The sequence below is a fragment of the Macaca thibetana genome, chromosome 7 (genome assembly GCF_024542745.1).
Source record: "Macaca thibetana thibetana isolate TM-01 chromosome 7, ASM2454274v1, whole genome shotgun sequence".
Lineage (NCBI taxonomy): Eukaryota > Metazoa > Chordata > Mammalia > Primates > Cercopithecidae > Macaca > Macaca thibetana.
This window is the reverse complement of record NC_065584.1, coordinates 115,788,772-115,815,192: the sequence shown is the minus strand read 5'-3', so window position 1 is coordinate 115,815,192 and position 26,421 is coordinate 115,788,772. Positions and strand designations below refer to the sequence as shown.

General features: G+C 42.5%; 1 protein-coding gene across 9 annotated transcripts in view; it reads right to left on the bottom strand.

Moving 5' to 3' along the window:
- Nucleotides 1-26,421, bottom strand: part of TJP1 (tight junction protein 1) — a 274,243-nt gene that overhangs the window by 128,346 nt on the left and 119,476 nt on the right. For 2 of the 9 annotated variants that reach the window (XM_050800095.1, XM_050800098.1), the window contains exon 1: nucleotides 165-1,099. The exons of the other annotated variants lie outside the window; for them this stretch is intronic. In XM_050800095.1, coding sequence (XP_050656052.1) covers nucleotides 165-191 — 27 coding nt within the window. In that variant the 5' untranslated portion in view covers nucleotides 192-1,099. Of the gene's footprint in view, nucleotides 1-164; nucleotides 1,100-26,421 lie in introns of those variants that run through there. 9 annotated transcript variants of the gene reach the window in all.

Sequence of the window (26,421 nt, the reverse complement as noted above, 5' to 3'; positions counted from 1 at the left end):
CGAGGGTCTCCCCGCGGCCCGCGGCCCCGCGCCAGCCCTGCCCACCCCGCCGCCCCGGGGCCCAGGTAGCCGCCGGCGAGGGAGGGCGGGACGCCGGCCCGATGCCGGCGGGCGGGCGGCGGCGCTCGGCTTGGTCCGGCCCTGGCGGCCGCGGAGGCGCTCACCTTGGCGGCCGCAGCTCTGGCGGACATCTTGTCTCTCTCCAGCGCCGCGCGAGGCTCCTCGGACCCGAAACTCCGCGGCGCCGGCCCTCCCGCTCCTCACGCCACAGCCCAAATAAACATCTCCCGAGAGCGAGCGGGGCAGGGGCGGGGGCGGCCGGAATGGCCCGGCCCACGGGGAGGGAATTCAACTCGGACAAAAGTCCGGGAAGCGCCCGCCCCGCCCGGGTCTTCTCCACGGGGCGCGCCCGACCGGCACCTCCCTCCGAGCGCGGCCACCCGCTCGGCCTCCCGCAGCTTTCGCAGCCCGGCCACGTCGGCCCCGCCCGGTCGCCCGCCCCTCGGCAGCACCCGTGGCCTCCCGGCGTCTCCTCGGAAGCCGACTTCCGCACGTAACTTCCCGGGAACCGGCGGCCGCCAAGAACGCGGCGTCCGCTGGCTCAGCCGGCGCCGGCAACTCAGCGGCCACGCAAACCTGCCGGCCCGGCCCACTGAGCATGCCCGGCCCGACGGGGGCGGGGCTGGACCAGGCGAGGCAAGGCGGGGCGGGGCGGGGGCGGGACCGCGGCGGGGGAGGGGGCGGGGCGAGCGGCCGGGGTCCGACCCCAGGCGCGGAAGGAAAAGCCGGGTAACCCAAGTAACTTGGAAAGACAGTTTCCGCTGCCGTGCGAGTCTTCCTGTTTGTTTTTATCCAAGGTGCGGCAGAATTCGCCCCAAGGAGAAAGCGCCTGTGCACCAAAGCTTTCCTTGAGAGACTTGTCCAGTTGCTCCTCGACAAGCCACGCTGGATGAGCCCCAGGCATGAGTGCGGCTGGAAAGGCCGGCAGAGCCGATACCCGACAGTTGTTTCCTTCACTGGGCAAACAGCATGGTCACGGCTGTCACCGCGTGCCTGGGCGTTGTTTCCACGGAAGGCGGAATGCATTTTCTGCAAGGCGCGTCATGGCTTTCATCTCCGAGGAGCTCCAGCAGGGTCAGAGCATTGCTTTCGTTCACCAGCGCCGACTGCCAAGGCTGAAACTGGTGATGAGGTCATGGGCACCCGGAGGCAGCAGCCTGAGACACACCCTAGAGACCTGTGCCATCTCGGCCCACACCCCACATTAGACCTCAAGATATATCCAAAGTCTCTTTCCCGCCCATCTAGACAGGAATCTCAAAAGTTTATTTTTGGCCATCAAGATTGCTGAAATTCTTGTTAACTGAACGGGTCAAGCTGCCCTGCATTCCAAACGCTGTCCCTGCAACTCAAAGTTGGGCAGAAAAGGGTGTAAAACGTGCAGTCCATGGTTCAGTGTAATCAGCCACTACACAAACTTCCCACAATGTTGACGGCTTTGCTAAACACCAAGGGACATGGTAAGAAACCATTCCTAGCCTCACTAATCTACACTTGTAAATGTAAAGGTCTTCAAAAATGCCAGAAAGTCTTAGTAACATAATGATAACATATTTAAAGTATCTGGTATAGTGCCACAACCGGCACAGAAGAAATGGAAGAAAGCATAAACATCAGGTTTTAGACAATGGTTTTCTCTTTAGAATTCAACTGTATGAAAAGAACAAATTTGACAAAGAAATACGTGTAGATGACACATAAATATCAATTAAGGCTTCGAAGTAAAATGCCACACATCTTGCAATTCAAAGCCATCTGAACTAGAAAAGAGCCATTTTGTTCTTCACAAAAATGGTTGAAGTCATTTTTGTTTTAAAGTCATGTTGTAATTGTTTTGGTTTTGGACAAAGTATTTATTCTTTTAAGAATTGTGGGCCGGGCGTGGTGGCTCACGCCTGTAATCCCAGCACTTTGGGAAGCCGAGGCGAGCGGATCACGAGGTCAGGAATTCGAGACCAGCCTGGCCAATATAGTCAAACCCTGTCTTTACTAAAAATACAAAAATTAGCCCGGTGTGGTGGCGCGTGCCTGTAGTCCCAGCTACTCCGGAGGCTGAGTCAGGAGAATGGCGTGAACCCGGGAGGCGGAGGTTGCAGTGAGTCGAGATCGCGCCACTGCAGTCCAGCCCGGGTGAAAGAGCAAGACTCCGTCTCAAAAAAAAAAAAAAAAAAAGAAAAAAAGAATTGTGGCCAAGCGTAGTAGCCCACGCTTATAATCCCAGCACTTGAGGCCGGGCGCAGTGGCTCACGCCTGTAATCCTAGCACTTGAGAGGCCAAGGCAGGCAGATCACTTGAGGTCAGGAGTTTGAAACCAGCCTGGCCAACATGGTGAAACCCCATCTTTACTAAAAATATAAAAGAAAAGTAGCCGGGCATGGTGGTGGACGCCAGTAATCCCAGCTATTTGGGAGGCTGAGGCAGGAGTATCGCTTGAACCCGAGAGGTGGAGTTTGCAGTGAGCTGAGATCGAGCCATTGCACTCCAGCCTGGGCAACAAGAGCAAAACTCTGCCTCAAATCATCATCATCATCATCATCATCATCATCCCAGCACTTTGTGAGGCCAAGACCAGAGGATTATTTGAGGCCAGGAGTTTGAGACCAGCCTGGGAAACAGTGAGACCCTATTTAAAAAAAGAAAAAATAAAAAAAAAAGATTGTGATTAAATTTCCTCATGTGCAAACACCATTTAAAAAGGTTTGGGAGGTATTTTTTAATTTTAAAAGGTGGTGATGAAAGACCTTCACATTATCTTTACCATTTACGATGTGCAATTGCATAACCTGCCTAGAACTAGGTGTGGTGTCTTTAATAGCACCTAAATCGAGAGACGTATCTACAAATACACTGACATTTTTTCACTTTTCCTTCTTTGTCACTTTTACAAGTTGTCCAATGTGTAATTTAAATGCTAGATTGCAACTAATTAAAAATAGTTACATATTTAACAGTTTCACCTTTGCCATGGTTTAAAAAATGAAATCAAGAAAAAATATTTCATCATGAGAATCCTGTTCTTTAAAAATTATATTTAGTATTTCAGTGACTAATAGTATCACTTTAAAATTTTTCAATGGTATTTTTAATATCTAAATTAAACTCCATAAAGTCTGTTCTTTTCTCTAGATAAACAAGAGAAGGTTTTTATCAGCTGTAAAATAAAGGTAAAATACTGTTGCCAACAATTCTATTGTTGCCAACAAAGTTCTATTCCTACAGTTTATTTTTTGGGTAGGTGCTTTGGTAACAAGTGGAAAGCATAAAGCATTATCTGAAAGAATCACCCTTTTAACAATTAAAGAGTTTACCCATGGAACACCAAAAAAGTATTTTCTGACTTTTATGCTTACATATGCATGTCATCATAGCTCCTCTAGATCAATATGGGAAGAAATACAAGTTAATTAAGGATTCTCATTTAGAGTTACAATAATGTTTAACCACAAATCTCTTTCGATTGTACGGATTTATCTTATTTCTGATCATTTTTGCAACTGAACAGGAAACTAAAAAACCACAACACTTAAAAGACAACTTCCTGTGGGATTTTTGGTGTCTGCGGCTCAGAATGAAAAAAGCATTATGTGTGCAAAATCTTTACACATTTTAGATACAACTACTTAATAAAACAGCCTTGACCAAATGAACAACTATATCCACGCCTAATTTGTGTATATGTATATTGATGGTTTTAATTGCAAAAAAAGATCCTTATGAAAGCATATTTATGTTATTTTTATATGAACTGTGAGTTTACGTTTGACATACAAAGAGGAAGTATTTATTTACGGTAGTAGAGCATGAGACAATCTCGATAATGTCACAGAAGAGAATATATACAACATATTAGGAGAAGCACTTTACCAAGATGTTATAACAACCAAAAGTAATCCTGATCTCACTCCTAGGCCATACCATTAAAGATTCTACAAATTGTTACAGAATTTTCCTCTGCCAATAAAGTCATGTAACAATGTTAAATGGGGGAAAAATTCTTTTAAGGCTCATAATGTTTCTAAATTTCATAGACCAATAAAAATTTTAAAAGCATCTTAGAGATGCATTATAGGAGTACCAACTTTTTAATCTTATATAGTAAAAACATTTTAAAACAAACATTATAAACTGTATATGTAAAGATAATTAAAATGGCAAATTTTATATTATGTACATATTACCACAGTTTAGAAATACAAAAAGAAAGCTATTACCAACACCATTTCATTTTTTTTTTTTTAAAGAACACATAAACACTAAAAAATAAGTCTTTTTTAATTCAATTCAGTATACAGAAAGTTATCCCTCAAAAGAATTCCTCCTTTGGGGCTACCCTTACCTCTGCTTGGGGCAAGGTGGAGCTTTCTTTATTCAGGGTCCTAAATATTGCACAACCAGGCAGGTCGGAAGTTCCGTAAATCCATGACTGGAATCCAGGCAGGCTGGCATATAGGCCTCTGGCTCATCTCTCAGAGGTTTTTCCTCCGTTCTTCACAGCTCCTCCACTCTGAGCTACACTTTCCTATGATTCCTTTAAGACTCCCTCCCCAGCCCAGGCAAAACATCTCATCTCATAATCCATAGAGAAAACAGACATTAAGGAATAGAAACTCCCTTCCCTTCCTGCCAAAACACTGACGAGCCTACCCTGGGCATCTGCTTTTCCTCTCCATCTTCCCCCCAAGGGTCACGAATCCCGTCTGGGGGGCTGACCCTCTCAGCTGTGTCCTCTTTCTCTATCATCTTCATCCTGTCATTAGCTAATGAATTCTACCTCTGAGAATTCAAGCTTCCTCTAGTGTTCCCCATCTTAAACACAGGGCTCCCCAGGCTACCTACCAAGGCGTGCACTACTGCAGGTGTGCAAGACCCCAGGGCAGAAGGGCTTGCAGTTTGGGTTTAATGTGGTTGCTGTCTTGAATTGTAAGGACTTTTCGTTTTGGATTTGTGTTTTGTAAGTGAAGGTCAATGGGAAAATGAGGCACACACTGGGGGACTGGGGCCTCTGCTCTCACAGGGTCCTGTCGCCTCCTAGGAGGGTATCTGAGCTGCCCGCTCCCACAGCTCTTGATACCCCTGCTGGTCCTCTCCCACTCTGCTCCACTGCCACTGCTGAAAGGGATCCAAGCAAGGAGTGGGGTTTGAGTATGCATACCCACAGCGTCTTGAGTGCACAAAAGCCCCAAACAGGCAGTATCACTCTGTGTGGTGGCTGCCTGGTTGGAGACCATGTCTTGGTGGGGTGAACCGTTGGTCCAGCCTGAGTTCCAGATCCAGTCATGGAGGTTTAAGAATTCTTGGTGGTTACCATCTGCTGTGGGTTGCAGCAATAGTCTTGTGGCTCAAAGTCCCCAGACCCTGTCCCCAGCAGGGCATTTAGGTCAGGAGGTATGCTTGAATGTCATCACAGCAAGCTATCAGGTCCAGCACACATTAGTGGGACCCCAGGGCCCTATGAGGGTCTGTCCTTGCCTCATTACCCACCCCCGATCCCCTGAGGCCTCAGGGCCAGAGGGTTCCCTGGGCTGTCTCCCTGCCTGGGGATGGGATCCTCCCCCTGCTTCCAACCTTCCCGAGTCTGGCTGTGTTCAGTCTCTTCTAGCCAGCTTGAGGCATCCTCCAGGGACAAGCCACAAAATATAAACTGTGTAATTTCAGTGACTCCTCATATGAGTTAAATATTCTGAAATTTGCATTTAAAACTGGTGTTGCACAATATAAACAGTAAAATTCGTGCTGATAATTCACATTTTTAATTGTTCTTTACTCCGAACGTGAAATAGTGCATTTAAAAAATGACAAGTCAGGATGGAAACCCTGGAAGAAAAGAAAAAGCTTTATGTGTACCTTTAATGACAGACACTTTTTTCCTCCCTTTGAAAGAAACGGCCCCTAGATTATAGAGGCAGCTCTGAGTCCACCTCTTCCTGCACATACTGTTCTGTCAGTTTGTGACAAGCTTCTCGAGAGTCGTCGGTCACAACTAGGTCTTTCTGTTGTGAACGCATGCCCAGGTTTTTTGACGTTCTTCCCCCTCCCCACTTTAATTTCACAAGTAATACTGGCGTATAGTCCTTCTGTGAAAGATTCATGCAACTGAAATGTTTTTTAAAGTCCAACAGAACAACACCCACTGCATTCCCATTCCTATAATTACCCAGGAATACTATGATCTAAGCCTAACTAGAGAGTGTATTTCCAGATCACTTTCTGTTTATTGATTTATGTGATATGTGTGTGTGGAGACAGAGAAGGAGAGAGAGAATATACGAATATAAGAATATGGTTTTGTGTGTTCTAAATGATAGACAATATTTACGTTCTGTAACTTTTTAATGTAATATTTCACCTTGGAGATTATATTAAATAATGAAAATCTGTTTCATCATTTTAAAATGGCTGTTTAGTATTCCATAATATGGGTGCATTATAGTTTATCAAACTAAGATGATTTCTATGATAATGTCACAACAACAACAACAAAATACATATATATCTTTTTGTACATATGTATAAGTATTTCTCTAGGAGAGACATCCAAAAGGGAATTTTCTAGGTTAAAGAATATGCTTATGCCGGGCGTGGTGGCTCACGCCTGTAATGCCAGCACTTTGGGAGGCCAAGGCAGGTGGATCAGCTAAGGTCAGGAGTTTGAGACCAGCTTGGCCAACATGGCGGAACCCTGTCTCTACTGAAAATACAAAAATTAGCCGGGCATAGTGGCGTGTGCCTGTTAATTCCAGCTACTAGGGGGGCTAAGGCAGGAGGATCGTTTGAACCTGGGAGGTAGAGGTTGCAGTGAGCCAAGATCATGCCACACTGCACTCCAGCCTGGGCAACAGAGCAATACTCCGTCTCAAAAAACAAACAAACAAACAAAAATATATGCTTACTTAAAAAAACATTTTCACTGATACTGCCAAATTGCCCTTTAAGAAAACCAGATCAACTTATCTTGTTTCCTCCCCTCCCCGCATATGAACACTTGATAATATTAATCTTTTGTAGTTTCATCTTTCTGGTAGACAACAATGGTGTATCACTTGCCTATTACATCACTTACCCATTTTGCTCTATCAGGTTATTTCTTTTGATTTGTTAACATGTATTCTTTTGAACTGAATGAATTCTAAGTCTTCTTTTTTTTTTTTTTTTTTTTTGAGTTGGAGTCTTGCTCTGTTGCCCAGGCTGGAGTGCAGTGGCTTGATCTCTACTCACTGCAACCTCCGCTTCATGGGTCTAAGAGATTTTCCTGCCTCAGCCTCCCCAGTAGCTGGGATTACAGGAGCCTGCCACAGTGCCCGGCTAGGTTTCTGTTTTGTTTTGTATTTTTAGTAGAGATGGGGTTTCACCATGTTGGCCAGGCTGGTCTTGAACTCCTGACCTCAAGGGATCCACTGCCTTGGCCTCCCTAAGTGCTGGGATTACAGGCATGAGCCACCATGCTGGGCCCCAATTCTAAGTCTTGGCTCTTGGCTGGTTCTATGTGTGTGTGTGTTAAGTACAGTTTATTTCAGAATAAGTTTAGCTTTACAGAAAAGTTGCAAAGATAGTACACAGAGTTCCTGTACACCCTTTACCTGACTTCCCCTAATATTAATATCTTGCATAACTATGAGACATTTGTTGAAAACTAAAAGATTCACATGGGTACAGTATACTTAAATTGCATCAAGTTCTGCCTGTTTTAACTCTTTAATTTCTCCTATATGCTTCCAATTTTGCCAATTCCTCCTACTTTACAAATCTTGTGAAAACTATTTTGGACATGTTACTTTTGAGCCTCTGGAGTTTCATAAGCTTAGGTGTGTCAGGGTGCCTGGAGGAGGGGGCAGAGCATAAATACAAAGTCACACTGAGGGTCCACGTGGAGTGTCACATTTCTGATTCAGTTCAGGAAACTTTTTTCCTCATGCTCACCTTTGTGAAAGAACTGCTGTGAGACATTTCTGAGCCTCAAACCCTAAGGGGAGATTAGAAGAAATTTACATTTCTTTAGATTAGAGTCTGTCCTCCCAAAATGGCAGGTAGTGCCAAATTCATTGCCTTAAAAAAAAAAGATTTCTTAAAAGCAGCAGAAGACTCCCCCAAAGTATACTGTTGGCATTTTTTTTTCAATGTGTGGGTTATAAAACCTTCATAACAAGTCTTTCAAAACAAATAAATGTAAAATACAGAAACATCAGTAGAACTTTGTAAAACACTGCATTTTAAAAACAGGTAAGTATATTTATTTTTAAAATATTTTAAAGAAGGATAAATACACATCTGCAAAAAGAAACACTGGAAGGAAAACTAAGAACAAGTAATAATGGTTATTTTAGGGGAGACAGGGCAGCAATGATACGAGACTTTTCTAGATATTCCCTTATTATAAACCACTTTGGCTCTGGAAACAAACATATCTTACATTAAAAAAAAAATACAATGAAGTAAAAAAAAAAGCAGTCTCTTAAAAGCTGAAAAAAAATTGAAGCAAGAAAATTCATATACATTAAATCAGTGACCTAACTATACAGATAAAAGAATTATTTCCAATGACACTAGCATATTCTAATGAAAGTAGCACTGTAAAAAAATCTTAAATTTAATTCAGCAGTCTTTTAGTAATAACATTATTACTTTGAAACTGCTCTATATGTGTATGTGTACATTAACTAATATAAAACTGTTACATATTCATTAGCATGTCATCTAATATGTAATTATACATGTCAGAATAATATTTATATAAGTGTATAATATGTATAATGTATTGTCTAATATATGATGTAATATATATTATTATGTTTTACATCTATTAGCAATTAACACACATCAATTTATATGAACATTACCATACTATGTATATAATAGTTTTGAAGCTACATATAAATATATAAGAATTTCAAAGTAATATTAACATTATTATATACTAGTATATAATAATGCTAATATTATTACATATTATTACACTAATATATATTAATGTATGTTAATGTTGTTAGAAACCAAGATTTTCTGTTTAAGAGAAAAGAGAAACAAGTATAAAATAAAAAAGTTAAGTAAAAATTTTGTAGTTCTAGTTTAAGTTGAAAAATTCAGAATTAATATATTTTTTTAATATAATTCCTAGCTCTGGCCATTGAAAAGGACTGGGAGTAACAGAAACTCAATAGCAAGGAGCACTCCTAATGTCCGTATTGTAATCTCCAACAAGGAACAGCTGATTACAGGTCTGGAGCAAGAAATATACAAGATAATCAGATAACCTTGGGACATTTGGGGCCAGAAAGCAAGGAAGTTCTCAAAGAATAATGAGTCAAAAGGATACAGAAGCTGACAACAAGTAGCTCCTATTGGCCAAAGATGATACAATGTGATCCTCAAAAATAAAACAGAAAGAAAGAAAAGAAAAAGAATGCACCTGACTGAAACACCCTGAATATCTAAAACCCATTAATTCACAATTAACAGAAAAGAGCAGGAAAGCAAGAGAGCCCCCCAAACAAACAATAACCTATTGAATAAAACCAAGTCCTTACTCTGTAAGCTCTCAATTAAAAGGGGAGAATATATTTTGTATGAACTTTATTTCAGATAGCCAAATAACTCTAATTGCTGAGGGAAAGTTTTTCCTAATAAATCTGGAAGGAATTATAGAAAATCATCATCCTGTACCACTTAATGAAATAATAGATTCAGGCAGTGATCATTAAAGGATCAAATGATCAATCTTATAAACATCTTAAAAACAAGACAAGCAAACATTTATACCTTCCATGTGAGGCAATTGGAAGCACACAAGTATTATCTATGAAGGATTCCTGCCAAAAAGTGAAACCTGAATGAAATTCAGTCTGCAGGGCTAATGTGCATAAACAAATACAAGGGAAGAAGGTGCAAGTTAAATGACTCCAAAGGCAAGCTTAACAGACAGATGTAGGAAGGTCTATTTAGGAAAAAAGACCCCATTTTAAAAACAAGTTAATAAAAAAGAAAGAAAAATGGGACTGCTGTGGATTTTATGTGGATTTCTTTTCAAATCTCCTCACTGTAAAATGACATTTTAAAGACAATTGGAGAAATTTGATCATGGACTGAGTGTTAGATGGTACCTAGATGTGACAATGGCATCATGGCTACATAAGGAAGGGACCCCTTTTTAGGAGATACATGTTGAAATACTTAAAGTTGAAATGACATGTTTAGGATTTGCTTTTAAATACTTTAGCAAAGAGAAAAATAAAAAATAGAGGAGGCAAATGTAGCAGAATATGGAAAATTGGTGAATCAAGAGATGAGCACATGGAGGGTTATTGTATTATTCATCTTTCTTTGGAGTATGTTTAAATGTTGGTGTACATTTGACAGTTTTTTAATCACACAAATCAACAGTAACATAAAAACTGAACTATTTCTGTCAGCTGAAGTAGGTAGATTGTAAATAATTGCCATACATTATTCCTGACCCTGTTTGGATATGCCACTGGGGCTCTTCTCATCAACAGATGGAGTCTTTTCCATCCCTTGAATCTGGTCAGCAGTGAGAACTGCTTTAGTTAAAGGGTAAACATGACACAAGCAGAGGCTCGAACAGCACTACGGCACTGGGGCTGCTGAGAGTCCTGAGCCTACCACAGGAGAAGCTCAGACTAGCTTGCTGGAGAGGTCATGTGGAAAAGAAATGAGAGACCCTGGCTGAGGGTCTGCCAACCTGTAGACATATGAGTGAGGGAATTCTAGCCCACGCAGCCCCAGCCAAGCCACAAACTGACTGCATCTGCACAGCGAGCCCAGGCAAGTCTAGCTGTCTGAGCCAGATTTGCCTATCCACAGAATCATGATTGTTTTTTAATATGCTAAATACTGAGGTAGTTTGTTACATGGCAACGACTGACTGATACATAAGGATAAACCTATAGAAGTATTATACACATATGCAGAGACTGTCTTAGCTTCTTAGCACTGTGAGGGACATGCCATGTACTCAATAAGGGTGTCTGAATGGGAATGCCATGTCACTAGAAAATGGTATATATGGAAACCGTCTAAAGGCAATGGAAGGCTTAGGTAGACTACTTCCTTTTGTATATATGAAGTGCTATAAAACCAAGTAGTTACTCCACTGTTAGAGGCAGACGTGGGAAGATAAGCTATGTAGGACTTTTTTTCCTTGGAAGACTAAAAAGGTCTGGCTCTGCCTCTGGTCAACTATGACCAGACACTACAGAAACAGTCATTGAGATTACTGCATTGAGATTGCTGGCAGATGGCCTGGCCTTTCTCCCCTGATACAATTCTGCAACCCAAGTGGCCAGTGTGTGGAGAGAGCACACATCCCCGTGAGAGGCCACCTAGCCTTTCCTCCCCTGAAGGCCACACTGGGCCACGCTAGCACACATCAACTTGGCTGGCACACTTTCCAGCAAAGCAGATTCCACGCTGTGTACTCTGAGAACAAATCATGTTTCCTCCTTACCAAAGGTTTTTGCTTGCAAATGTTGAATCCAGGTATAAGGATTCATGAGGGAATATTTAGAGTGCCACAAACAAAAGGTCTATAGAGAAGCCACGGAGGTACTCGTGGATCTTCTAGTAGAAGTATTTTTTACTAAAAGAAAATATCAAAACATTTTCACCTTAAAAAGCTCAAGTAAATCTGATCAATTTAGCAGAATCACATAATTTATAATAATATATGTATTAGAGTTGTGTAATCTTAGTATCATTAGCAAAATACTGTACTTGTAAAAGAAAAATTCAAGATAGTTAAATATTTCTCCATAATAGTAGCTATTTAATTCGAAAATTTTTTGTTTTGAGACAAGAGTCTTGCTCAGTTACCCAGGCTGGAGTGCAGTGACGCAGTCTCAGCTCACTACAACCTCTGCCTCCCGGCTTCAAGCAATTCTTGTGTCTCAGCCTCCCGAGTAGCTGGAATTACAGGTGCACACCACCACATCTGGTTAATGTTTGTATTTTTAGTAGAGATGGGATTTGGTCAGGTTGGGCAGGCTAATCTTGAACTCCTGACCTCAAGTGATCTGCCTGCTCTGGCCTTCCAGAAGTGCTAGGATTACAGGTGTGAACCACTGCACTCAGCCTACTTGAAAAGTATTTTTAAATTAATTGATACTTTAATCTTTGATGAATATAGCTATTTTCAGTACATTAAAATGACTATTCACAAAATGCCACCCACATTTACATGCTAATTTATCCAACCTCCTCATTTATATTTTTAAAGATGCAATATAATTTTTGTAAGTGTATTTTTTAAAGTCTAAGAATCTTGTGAGTAAATGAGGATTTTTTTTTTTTTTTTTTTTTTTTTTTCCAGATGGAGTCTCGCTCTGTCGCCAGGCTGGAGTGCAGTGCTGCGATCTTGGCTCACTGCAAGCTCTGCCTCCCAGGTTCAAGCAATTCTCTGCCTCAGCCTCCAGAGTAGCTGGGATGACAGGCGGGTGCCACCACACCCAGCTAATTTTTGTATTTTTGATAGAGACAGGGTTTCACCATCGTGGCCAGGCTGGTCTTGAAGGCTGGTCTTCAACTCCTGACCTCATGATCCACCCACCTCGGCCTCCCAAAGTGCTGGGATTACAGGTGTGAGCCACCGCGCCCGGCTTGAGGATGTTTTATACTATTTTGCAGTAGCAAACTACTATCCAGTAAATGTGTCAAATACTTTTTTGAACCATGACTTTGGAGTTAACATTATTCAATAAGGTTAATGACACAAAAAGATAATTAAATGTGGTGAATGGAAGGAATGGACAGTAAAAGCTAAGAAAAATTGGTGGCAGCTTCATTATTTGTGAAACTAAACTTGAAGGGGACAAATGAAAACTTGCAGCTGAGCTTAAAGTGCAGCAGAACCCGGCGGAAACCAGGGCCCCACAGGGCTTCTGCGCTTTGGGGAGCACTGCTGTTCTCCTGCTCCTGTTCTGTCCTGTTTGTCTTTCTGAAAAGGCAACACAAAGGGCTGAGGACAAGCCAATAGGTTCATTATCATGCTGCCTAATAATAAAATAATGTTCTCTTAACAAAGTGTGGACACACATGGTGAAGGCATCAGGAAGAACCTGATGGAAATAATCTGGAAAAGGTCTTTTGGGCATGGAGTTTCCTCATCTGCAGAATGGGGGCGGGGTGATGAGAAGGGCTTGTTGGGGGCCAGGAGAAGTGGGCTGGATGAATTCCAAGATCCTTTATAGCTATAGCTTTGGGTGATCGAGGTGAAAAGCTGACCTTCCTCATCCCTGCCTGGGAGGCCAGTGTGGGATGCGGTTCTTCGTAGGTCTCACAGTGCTTGTTATAAAACGATATATTAATACTTTGCTTCCATGAAAAGCTCTAATTTTAAGTGTGTAATTTTAAATGCGATTAATATTTCCATAACGGAGTGCACATTATATGAAAATCAAAAGTTGTATAAAAGCTGGGCACATTTAAAACCATACAAAATCCCAGCTCAGCTTAAATATATGGTTGCGAGAGTGTGTGTTTTCAAAGGGTGGGGCTTCCTGTCTCTGGATTGTTTGGAAACATTCTGACAAAGCCAAATTCATTTCTCTGGTATCCTGAATGCAGCAAGGAACTGGTGCCTAAAATAGCACAAAATTGCCTGTAGTCCTGGCTACTGGTGAGGCTGAGGTGGGAGGATCACCTGACCCCAGGAGGTTGAGGCTGCAGTGAGCTATGATTGCACCACTACACTCCAGCCTAGGCCACAGGGCGAGACCCTATCTGCAAAAAAACAAAACAAAAAGCACAAAACATGATATTCTCACATGTAGAATCAGTTTAAGTCAACTAAGAAATGTGATAAACACCCAAAAGATTTCAAATCTGTATTCTCTAAATCCTTTTGAGAGAGTCTCCACAATTAGCTGGACTGGAAAACTTAGCAACACTTAGCATACTTTCGGTCACTTACTCATTCATTCTTTTTTCTTCTGTTCAATAGGTAAATAGACGGATGGACAGAGAGAGAGACAGAAACACGGACAGAGAGAGAGAGAGATAGGAGATAGATACCTCTTACTACGTGCCAGAAACAATTTCTTTTAAAAATTTTCCAGTTTTTTTCTTCTTTCATTTCATACTCCCTTTGTCTCACTCCCGTCTCTGTCAGGTATTATTATTCAAGAATGCATTTAAATTGTGGCACTAAATTCAGAGCGCTCTCTTAACAGGGAGAAAACGCAATCACTGTGGTGTCAGGAGGAGGAAGTAAATGTGTGAGCAGCGTGGTACACTCTTCACTATCCTCACCTCAAAGGAAATACAGAGGTGGATCAGGAAGCCAGTTTCAACTGGACTTACTGCTGCTTCTTGGTGACACTATTGTTATTTGTGGGATGATCAACTGTTTTTTTTTTTTTTTTTTTTTTTTGAGACAGAGTCTTGCTCTGTCGCCAGGCTGGAGTGCAGTGGCGCAATTCTGGCTCACCACAAACTCTGCCTCCTGGATTCACGCCATTCTCCTGTCTCAGCCTCCCGAGTAGCTGGGACTACAGGCACGTGCCACCACACCTGGCTACTTTTTTGTATTTTAGTAGAGACGGGATTTCACCATGTTGGCCAGGCTGGTCTCGAATTCCTGACCTCGTGAACCGCCTGCCTCGGCCTCCCAAGTACTGGGATTACAGGCGTGAGCCACTGCGCCTGGTCGGGATGATCAACTTTTAAAAGAGTCAACCTGGGACACAGTGATAATGACAAAACCCATAATAACATAATATTGCTATGGTCTGAATATCCCCCCGAATTCATGTGTTGAAACTTAATCACCAATGTCATAGTATTATGAAGTGGGGCCTTCAGAGGTAACTAAGTCACGGGACAGAGCCCTCATGAATGAGATTATTGACCTGATAAAAGGACTGGAGGGAGAGAGAGCATCCCTTTTTGCCCATCCATCATTTTTCTGCCTCTGCGATGTAGGAAACAGTCTTCCTCCCCTCTAGAGGATACAGCAACGAAGTGCCACCTTGGAAGCAGCCCTCACAGATGCCAAACCCACTGGTGCAGCCCTCTTGGACCTTGCAGCCTCCAAAACAGTGAGAAATAAATTTATATTGTCCATAAATTACCCAGTCTGTGATATTTTGCGATAGCAACACAAATGGACTAAGAAAAACATGAAATAAGTAATTATACACGTGTTACTGCTTTAACTCAGAAAAGATGTGGTGGTGAAATATATTATTCTGTACTATTTACCTTTCTGTAACATAAATGTTATTATTTAAACAGAACAATAGAACTAGTTAATGATAGTAATTAATAGTAGAACAAATTAAGCAATGTGTGAGAAAAGTATAAACAATACTTTTAAATGTTTCGTTCTGTTCTCTGATACAGGAGTTTAACTATTTTTTTAAAAAATCTTCCCAGCACTTTGGTAGGCCGAGGTGGGCGGATCACCTGAGGTCAGGAGTTCGAGACCAGCCTGACCAACATGGAGAAACCCCGTCTCTACTAAAAATACAAAATTAGCTGGGCATAGTGGTGTGCGCCTGTAATCTCAGCTACTCAGAAGGCTGAGGCAGGAGAACTGCTTGAACCCGGGAGGCGGAGGTTGTAGTGAGCCAAGTTTTGCGCTGTTGCACTCCAGCCTGGGCAACAAGAGTGAAACTCCATCTCAAAAAAAAAAAAAAAGTCTTTATTGGCTCTTTAAATTTTGTAGGCTTTATATGTTGTGTATTCTTAACACAAATACGTGTAAGACTTTTATAAAGAAAACATAAAAACAACACGGCTAATTTAAAAGACTACCTATATTTAGTAACAACAGCAAAAGACCACGTCCTGTTTCTTTCTGCCCGGTGACACAGGGGGGTATCTTTACTCTTTCTGCTTCCTTTTCCAGTAACGTTTCTTTGCATGGCCTGCAGTGGTAAGACATATCTCTTTTGACTTGCACCTCTGCTCTTCTCAAGCGCACAATATGCTGATTCCTGGTATCAATCCAATGTGATGACCTCAAGTTAAATATCCTCTCAAAAGCATCTGAGCGTGGAATACCTACAATTTTAGTTCTTAGCAAGAGAAGGATTTTAGACTTTTGAGGATTCACTTCCAGGTCTCCAAAAATGTCCATCCCTTTGTTAATTAGGTTGTTAGCATGTATAAATTCATCATATAGGCTATTCACTGTTCTATAAAACTTTTTATTTTGAAACAATCGTAGATTAACAAGAAGTTGGCCAGGCACGGTGGCTCACGCCTGTAATCCCAGCATTTTGGGAGGCTGAGGCAGGTGGATCACTTGAAGCCACGAGTTCAAGACTAGCCTGGCCAACATGGCAAAACCCTGTCTCTACTAAAAATATAAAAATTAGCTGGGCGTGGTAGAGCACGTCTATAATTCCAGCTACTCGGGAGGCTGAGGTATGAGAATCGCTTGAACCCAGGAGGCAGAGTTTGCAGTGAGCTGAGATTGCACCACTGCACTCCAGCCTGGGTGACGGAGTGAGGCTCTGTCTCAAAAAAACAAAATAAAACAAGAAGTTGCAAAGAAATGTACAGGGGAATACAAGCTACCCACACCCAGCCCCTCCAATGTGAAGAATACCTTACACAATTCTAGAACAATATTCAAACCAAGAAATTGACATTGGTACATTCCAAACATGTTATTCAGATGTCACCTGTTAATACATGCACTCGTGTGTGTCTGTGTGTGTGTAGTGTGTGCATAGCTCTCTGTAACTTTATCACAATGTAGTCTTTCTTGTATAACCATAACCACCACCACCACCAAGGGATTTAACTATGCCTTCACCACAAGACTCTCTCATGTTACTCCTTATAGCCTACACCCATCCTCTCTCCCCAGTCCCTAACCCCTGGCCACTGCTAACCTGTTCTCCCTCTCTATAATTATGTTACTTCATGAACATTACATAAATGGAACCATAGAGTACGTAACCTGTTGGAATTATGTTTATTCATTACTGTAACTTCCTTGAGGTTTATACAAGTTGTCGCATGTATCAATGGTTCCTTCCTTTTTATCAGAGTAGTATTCCATGGTATAAATTCACCTATTGAAGGACATTTGAGTGGTTTCCAAATTTCTTGCCATTATGAAAATAGTGGCTGGGTACATTAGCTCATGCCTGTAATCCCAACACTTTAAGATGCCAAGGTAAAAGGAACACGTGAGCCCAGGAATTCAAGACTAGCCTGGGCAATGTAGTGAGACCTCATCTCTACATTTAAAAAATTAAAAATTAGCAGGGTGTGGTGGTGTGCACCTGTAGTCCCAGCTACTCAGGAGGCTGAGGTGGGAGGATTGAGCCTAGTAGGTAGAGGCTGCAGTGAGCTATGACTGTGACACTTCACTCCAGCTTCAGTGACAGAGAGAGACCTTGTCTCTAAAAATAAAAATAAATAATAAAATAACAAGAAAAATATTATACAAAAACCATGAAAATGTTATGAACATTCGTGTACAAATCCCCATGTGAAAATAACTCTTCATTTCTCTGGAATAAATGCCTAAGAATTGAAATGATAAGTTGTATGGTAAATCCATTTTTAGTTTTGAAAGGAACTACCAAACTATTTTCCAGTGTGGCTGTCTCATTTTATATTCCTACTACCAATGCAGGAGGGATCCAGTTTCTTTACAGCCTTGCCAAAATATGATGTTTTCACCATTTTTTCACTCTAGACATCCTGATTTGTGTGTAATGATACCTTGTGGCTTTATTAATAATCTGCATTTCTTCAATAGCTAATGACGTTGAACAGCTTTTCATGGGCTTACTTGCCACTTGTATGTCCCCTTTGATGAGGTGTGTGTCTTTTATCCTGTTTCTAATTAGATTTTTTTAAGCTACTGAGTTTTGAGAGGTCTTTATGTATCTATGTGCAAGGACTTTGTTGAATATGTGGTTTGCAAATGCTGTATTTTCTCCCCGTCTAGAATTTGTTTTTTCATCCTCCCAGCAGGCTCTTTCCCAGAGCAAAGGTTGATTCTGATGTGTTCTAATTGATCAATTTTTCCTCTTATGGATTGCTTTTGGCATCAAGTCTAACAGGTCTTCACCCAGTCCTAGGTCCTCTCTCTTATGACTTTTCTAGAAGTTTTATAGTTTCACATTTAAGTTTGTCCGTCATTTTTAAACACTCTGAAGAGATGTTGTTAAGTTAAACCTCTCTTTCTCAGGTTGGGCAAGAGGGAAGAAACGTAGGTGAGGACAGCTGAAGGGGCAACAAGAAAGGGCGATGGTCCTGGCTAACATGGTGAAACCCTGTGTCACCTAAAAACACAAAAAAATTAGCCGGGCGTGGTGTTGGGCTCCTGTAGTCCCAGCTACTTGGGAGGCTGAGGCAGGAGAATGGCATGAACCCAGAAGGCGGAGCTTGCAGTGAGCCGAGATTGCACCACCGCACTCCAGCCTGGGCAACAGAGCGAGACTCCATCTCAAAAATAAATAAATAAATAAATAAATAAATAAATAAATAAAAATAAATAAATAATGAAAGAAAGAAAGGGCGATAGAAGACAGGCTCAGCAAACTTTCCCCATGAAAGAGATGCTCCAGACAACATCCCGTTCCTCCAGGAGCTGAATCTTGGGCATGGATTCTCCCCACCCCATCCCCCCGCATCCCGCTCACAACACTGCCCCAGGACTCGCCTCCTGAGGCCAGGCAGCCTCCATCCTTATGTGGCCAAAGGGGCTCTAGGTAGTTGTTTGTCAGCTTCAGCTTCTGGAAAGACACCAGCTGTTGTCTCCAGTGGGTCCCAGCAGTTTGCTTAGATAGGATGCCACTCCCTATGCCAGGTGTTTGGGATAGAAGAATAACTGGAAAGTCTCAGTATTCAAAGAACCTACAGTCCAGAGAAGGACACAAAATAAGAAAGAAGACAGCAAGGGCTAAGGGTACAGGTAGGAGAGAGGAGCAGAAGAGGGGAGCGTAAGTGAGACTTGGGGAAGGCTTCTCCAGGAGATGGTACTGTAGCTGTGTGGCTATCTGAAATTGCAAACTATGAACCCGAGAATAAGAGTTCCTGCATTTCAAAGTCCTTGAAGTAAATTTCAAAGGGTACCAGTTTGAGGGCTGCTCTTCTAAAAATAGGACATTGGCATTTCCCACGAGCAACAAGAACTCACAAGAAGGTGGAATGTGACTGGATAAGGCTGACAACAAGGGGAAGCGAGCCTGACATTCTCCCCACCAGCCTGGAAGTCTGGGCCTTAGCAAATGTGAAAGGCTAGGGTTCAAGCTGAAACCCCGTGTCCTTATGTAACCTAGACGAGGCTGCCATTTAGTTGGGCTAGGCTATAGCAAAAAGCTTACCAAGCAGAAATTCAGGGGGAAAATATTTCAGCAAAAATATTTAACCCACTGAAAATAATTTATACTTGTTCATATGTTTACAAACAACCTGCTGATTAAAATGACTCTTAACTACTCATTAAAAGGAGGCCCACCCTTCAGGACCTATACTTTGCAACACTTAGTTACCATTTAATTGGAGATACAGTATAAGCAAAAATATGAAAAGGCTGCATTTCTTTATATGCTATAATTTTACTTTGTGATGATTCTAACTTTCTCTGTCCTCAATTAGTCTGATTTAGTGATGTTTTGTCATGTATAGGCTATAAAGTCCTGATGCTGTTTCTCAACTTGCCAGTCAGAGTAGCAGGATTAGTAAATTCTCAAGATTTTTAAAAGATCAAAACTGTAGCCCTCACTTTTTTCCTTCCTTCCTCCTCCTCCCTCCCTTCCCCTTCCTTCCTTCCTTCCTTTCCTTCCTTCCCTGAGTTTTAGTAACATTTATCATAAAAAATACAACTTATATATTTCTTGACCGTAACTTACATGTGATTGAGAAGCATCAAATTAGAGTTTGTGGTCTCTGTCTTCCAATATCTTGCATGTACTAAACATAATAAAGTTGGTTCACCATCATAACTAGGGCTTTTTAAAGCCAGAATCCCGTTAAGGATTCCCGTAAGTAGGAGCATTTCCAGAAGTGGTGGGTACAGTAAGATTTTCTGATCTGCTGGTAAACATTGACGGGGATACCCACTTAGGCTATTTTATTTTGAAAGAGAGATGAAAATTTGAGCAAATGATAGCTTCCAGATACGGCAAGTCCTCACTTAACATCACTGATAGAATCTTAGAAACTGGCACTTTAAGTGAAACAACGTATAACAAAAGCAGTTGTATCATAGGTTCATTGATATAAACAAGAATTAAGTTCCTAGAGCATATTTCTGGCCAGAAAAACATCACCAAACTTCCAAATAAAAGCCCCAAATGCTATTCTAACTATTAAGCATTGAAATAAATGTGAGCTATACATACATTTAAGAAAGATTAATAAGAACAAGCAACATAGCCATTTACTCAATTCTTCCATATTCAGGAATAATTAATTGAGTCTGCCAGATCGTGTCCCAACAGCTCAGGGTGCAAAGAGGGAACCAACCCTGGACAGGATGCCATCCCCACCACAGGTGCACCCCCACACACCCACACTCACACTGGGACCACGCAGACATGATGGTTCACCTCACATGCACGGCTTTGCAGTGTGGGAGGAAACCAGAGTCCCTGGAGAAACCTACAGAGACATGGGGAGACCATGGAAACTCCACACAGACAGTGGCCCCAGGCCAGGAATTGCTTTCTAGTCAATGTCGTAAGAAAATGACATTGAATGAAATGATGTTGTTCAAGAACCTGCTGTAAAGGAAGGCCAGTGTATGATCAGAAGTGCACATCTCTAATGAAGAAATCAGGAAGAGCCATTTTGCTGTTCCCTTAACCCTGCTGCCCATAGGTAACAACAGTAAGTTTCCTTCAGTTACCCCTTTCTTCTCCACATATAAGAAGGAAATTTCACTTTTGAAATGTTGAATTAACCTGTTTTCACACAAGCAAAGTTGCATAATGGTCTTGGCTTTGCCAGCTACATGCTCTCTACAGGTGGACAAAATGGGGATAATCACTGATATTTTAAAAAGTTGCTGCTATAAAGATTAAAACGAGCCCCTGCATGAGAAAGTATATATAACCACTCAAAAATATGAGTAAAAATGCTCATTTTTTAACCAAACGATTCTTTATGTTCCTTTTATTTTGTCCTGCTATTTGCTATTGATTGCTGTTCCTTTGACTTTTCTGTTTTTTTCTTTTCTTTTCGTTTCTTTTCTTTTATCTTTTTCTCTTTTTTTTTGAGATGGAGTTTCACTCTTGTTGCCCAGGCTGGAGTGCAATGGTGCAATCTCGGCTCACCACAACCTCCGCCTCCCGGGTTCAAGTGATTCTCCTGACTCAGCCTCCGGAGTAGCTGGGATTACAGGCGTGCACCACCATGCCCGGCTAATTTTGTATTTTTAGTAGAGACAGGGTTTCTCCATGTTGGTCAGACTGGTCTCGAACTCTTGACCTCAGGTGATCTGCCCGCCTTGGCCTCCCAAAGTGCTGGGATTACAGGCGGTGAGCCCCTGCACCCAGCCTATCTTTGATTTTTCTATCAATGCAAAGTTGGAGGAGTTAAGCAACCATTCCTAAGATGAAGAAAGTTATCTTCGAGACCAAATTCAATTTTCAGCAGTAAGGAGCAGACAAAAAATCCTCTTCCCCTGCCCCACAGCTTCCATTGTACTAGAAAAACACAGACGACAAATAAAACAAATAAGAAAAATATGTGAAATGTTCAATGGTAGTAAGTGCTAGAGAGGAAAAACTAAGTGAAGAAAGTGAAAGAGGAGGATAGGGCATCTGTGGGGAAGGCAGGGGACAGCTCAATCTATGGATTCAGGAAGGGCTTAAGGAGACATCGGAACACAGGGCTGGAAGACGCCGGGGAGTGAGTCACATGGACATCCAGGGAAATGCTTCCAGGGAGAAGGGACAGTAACCACAAGGTGGGAGAGGACTTGGTATGTCTGAGAACAACTGGAGGTCAGTGGGCCGGAGCAGAGTGAGAACTGAAGGGGAGGAGACCAAGGAAGCAGCAGAGCTGGGCTAGTGGTGGGCAGAGAACCAGAGTGACTGTTTTTCGTTTTGTTTTGTTTTGAAACAGAGTCTTGCTCTGTCGCCCAGGCTGGAGTTTTGAGACGGAGTCTCCCTCTGTCACACAGGTTGCAGTGCGCGGCTCACTGCAACCTCATCTCGGGTTCAAGAGATTCTCCTGCCTCAGCCTCCCGAGTAGCTGGGACTACAGGCATGCACCACCACGTCTGGCTAATTTTTGTATTTTAGTAGAGACAGGGTTTCATCATGTTGGCCAGGCTGATCTCGAACACCTGACCTCAAGTGATCCACCCTCCTCAGCCTCCCACAGTTGTGGGATTACACGCATGAGCCACTGCATCCGGTTCAGAGTGTTTGTTCTAATGGAAAAGCTGCTGCTGTGCAGAGAAGGAAGGCAAGAGCAAGGGTGGACACAGGCCAGTGATGTGGCACCAGCAGTGACCCAGAGATGAGATCATAGCAGCCTGGACCAGACCGCATCAGTGGAGGTGCTGCTGGACTCCAGACACATTGTGAAGGCAGAGCTGACAAGATGCGAGGGTAGATTGGATGCAGGGTACAGAGAAAGCGGGGAGTCTAGATTTTTTATCTGAGCAACTAGAAGGACAGCACAGTCATCTAGTAAGACGGTAAAGACTCTTGGAAAAGCAGGTTTTGGAGGCTGATGTCAGGAGCAAGTTTGGGGCATGTTATATGTGAGTCATATATTACATATCCACCTAGAAATGTTGAGTAGGCAACTGGTGAGATCAATCTGGACTTAAGGAGAAATGTTCAGGTGGGAGGTACCAATAATCATCAATTTAAGATGCTATTTGAAGCCATGAGGAGGGGCTAGCTCACAAAGCAGGGTGTAGATACCAAGAAGAGATCCAAGACCAGGCTTTGGGCATGCCAATGGTAAGAGGTTCGGGAGAAGCGGCAATGGCGACTAAGTTCGAGTGGACAGTAAGACAGAGTATGGCGTCTTAGAAGCCAACTGTAGAACATATTTGAAGAAGGAGCTGATTGACTGTAACCTGTGTCAAATGCTATTGTTAGGCTAAGAAAATAACAACAGAAAAATGACCAAAATGGATACTCCCAAGCCCTCAAACAAAGTATGCTAAAGCAGTTTTTAATGTTTTGGTAAGGTCTTAAATTTAAGATGAGAATTTGCACAAATATTTATATCCTCTCCTAAATCTCACTAAAATGATCCTAAAAATAAGAAAGGACAAAGAGACAATATTGGTCAGGCTATGTCTCTTCCTCTCTGTTCCCTAAACTCTAAACAGATGCTGGGATCAATTCAAAGATGGATTTTCCAGCTTAAACTGACTGTTCATCCCAGGAAATCCAGAGGAATGGAAGCCCCAGAGATACAAAAGGAAATACGAAACCTCCCAGGACTCCAGCAGGTTTGTGAGGAGACAACAATATAGGTAGAGTGACAAGAAGACACAAGTAAAAAGTCAAGAGAATAAAGAAGACAAATGTCAATTTACAAAATAAATTGTACTGGCCGAGTGTGGAGGCTCACCCCTGTAATCCCAGCACTTTGGGAGGCAGAGGTGGGCAGATCACAAGGTCAAGAGATTGAGACCAGCCTGACCAATGTGGTGAAACCCCGTCTCTACTAAAAAAACAAAAATTAGCCAGGCCTGGTGGCGGGCTCCTGTAGTCCCAGCTACTTGGGAGGCTGAGGCAGGAGAATGGCGTGAACCCGGGAGGCGGAGCTTGCAGTGAGCCAAGACAGCACCACTGCACTCCAGCCTGGGCCACAGAACAAAAAAATTGTACTCATAATCTAACATAGTTTTCACTATTCTGTTACAAGGCAGCAGAGAGTGCTGGCTCACCAGTGGCCAGGGGGAGGTCAACATTCACATGGATTACACGAGCTTCTCAATTCCCAGTCTTACCTATCTCCATTCCCTCTCAGCTACACATGTGCACACAAGGGCCTTCTCCATCATCCCAAACTGCCTCTTCCCCCAAATCACTGCGCTCACACCTCCAGCCACACACACTGAACTCCTATCTTTTCGTCTTTCTTCTCTTGCCTCCTGACCCCTCCAATCCATTCTCCACACTGCACTCAACTGATCTTCAACAGACACCTCACCATAACCTCTCCTGCTCATAATCCTGCAAACCTGAAGCCCACATCCTTACCATGGCCTACAGGTCCTGCAGATTGGACCTTCCTCCCAGCCTTGTCCGACGTCTTTCCATTCACTGGGATAGCCCCAGTGAGGGTCCCGCTAGTTCTGGGATGGCACCATGCTCCTTCCCAACTCAGGCCTTGCACTGATGCGGCGCCTTGCATTGCCTTCTTCACCAGTGCCTGACATGGTACATGATAGTTAGAAAGCTTTTGGTTAATAACTATTTCTCTATTCACTTGCTGATTTGATGTCAGAACTATGAGGGAGTTACACACAGAGAAGGGAGACCTGGATAAAATGGGGAAATGAGAAGCAGAGAGAGCAAAATGATCAGTCTATTCACTCATTCTAGACATACTGAAGAGGTTAGGGAGGTCCAGGTAAACTGTGGCAGTGGAAATCTTAAAGAGCCAGGGATCAACATATCAGCCCTACAAAACAAAACAAGGGCTGGGATCAAGGAAAACGGTCTGAATACATATAAGTGCCTGATTCAAGTAATGTTTTGAACAAATCAGTAAATATTTATGGAACACTTACTATGTGCAAAGCAACATGTTACAAAATGATACATAGTTTATTTTTGTTGACTTATTTAATTTTTTTGAGACGGGGTCTTGCTCTGTTACCTAGGCTGGAGTACAGTGGCGTGATCCTGGCCCACTGCAGCCTCAAACTCCTGGGCTCAAGCAATCTTCTCCCTTCAGCTTCCGGAGTAGCTGGGACCACAGGTACGCACCACCACACCTGGCTAATTTTCATATTTTTTTGTAGAAACGAGTTTTACCATGATGCCCAGGCAAGAACCAGCCTTTTGATTTTTTGCTTTTTTCTTTTGTTTTCCTATTTTTAATTCTATTAATTTCTGCTCTTTATTACTCCCTTCTTTTGCTTGCTTTGGGCTGACTTTGCTCTTCTTTTTCTAGGTTCTTTTTTTTTTTTTTTTTTTTTTTTTTTTTTGAGGCGGAGTCTCGCTCTGTCGCCCAGGCTGGAGTGCAGTGGCGCGATCTCGGCTCACTGCAAGCTCCGCCTCCCGGGTTCCCGCCATTCTCCTGCCTCAGCCTCCCGAGTAGCTGGGACTACAGGCGCGACCACCACGCCCGGCTAATTTTTTTGTATTTTTAGTGGAGACGGGGTTTCATTGTGTTAGCCAGGATGGTCTGATCTCCTTCGTGATCCGCCCGTCTCGGCCTCCCAAAGTGCTGGGATTACAGGCTTGAGCCACCGCGCCCGGCCCTTTTTCTAGGTTCTTGAGGTAGTAAGTTAGGTTACTGATTTGATGCCACTCTACACTTTTAAAGTAAGCAGTTGGGCTGGGCACGGTGGCTCACGCCCGTAATCTCAGCACTTTGGGAGGCCGAGGCAGGTGGATCACGAGGTCAGGAGATCGAAACCATCCTAGCTAACAAGTTGAAACCTCATCTCTACTAAAAATACCAAAAATTAGCCAGGTGTGGTGGCAGGCGCCTGTAGTCCCAGCTACTCGGGAGGTTGAGACGGGAGAATGCATGAACCTGGGAGGCGGAGGTTGCAGTGAGCTGAGATCACGCTACTGCACTCCAGCCTTCGTGACAGAGTGAGACTTCCCCTCAAAAAAATAAAAATAAAAATAAAATAAATTTTTAAAAAAGTAAGCAGTTAGTGCTATTCATTTCCCTCTGATCTACTGCTATGGCTGCATCCCACATATTTTGAATATGTTTTCAACATATGTTTTTATTTTCAATTACGTGTATTTTTATTTTTTCTTTGAGAAAACTTTCTCTTTGACCCATTGATTATTTAGAAGTGTTGTTTTATTTCCATGTTTAAAGATTTTTCCAGTTGTGTTTTTCTGTTACTGTTTCCTAGTTTGATTTCACTGTGGCAGAGAACATACTCACATGATCACAGTTATTTTAAATTTTCTGAGGCATGTTTTATGACCCAAGATATGATCAAATATGGTCTTTCTTGGTGAATGTTCCATGAGGGCTTGAAAAAAAAAAAGTTTGTGCTGAGGGTTGGGTTACTGTTCTATAGATGTTAATCAGATCCTCTTAGATTGTGTTGTTCAGATCTTCTTTCTCCTTGCTGGTTTACTACCTAGTATTTCTCAGTTGCTGAGAGGGTGCTGTGATCCCCAACTATAATTGTGGGCTTGTCTAGGTCTCTTTTCAGCTTTACCAATTTTTGTTTTGTGCATTTTTGAGGCTATGGTGTTTGGTGTATAT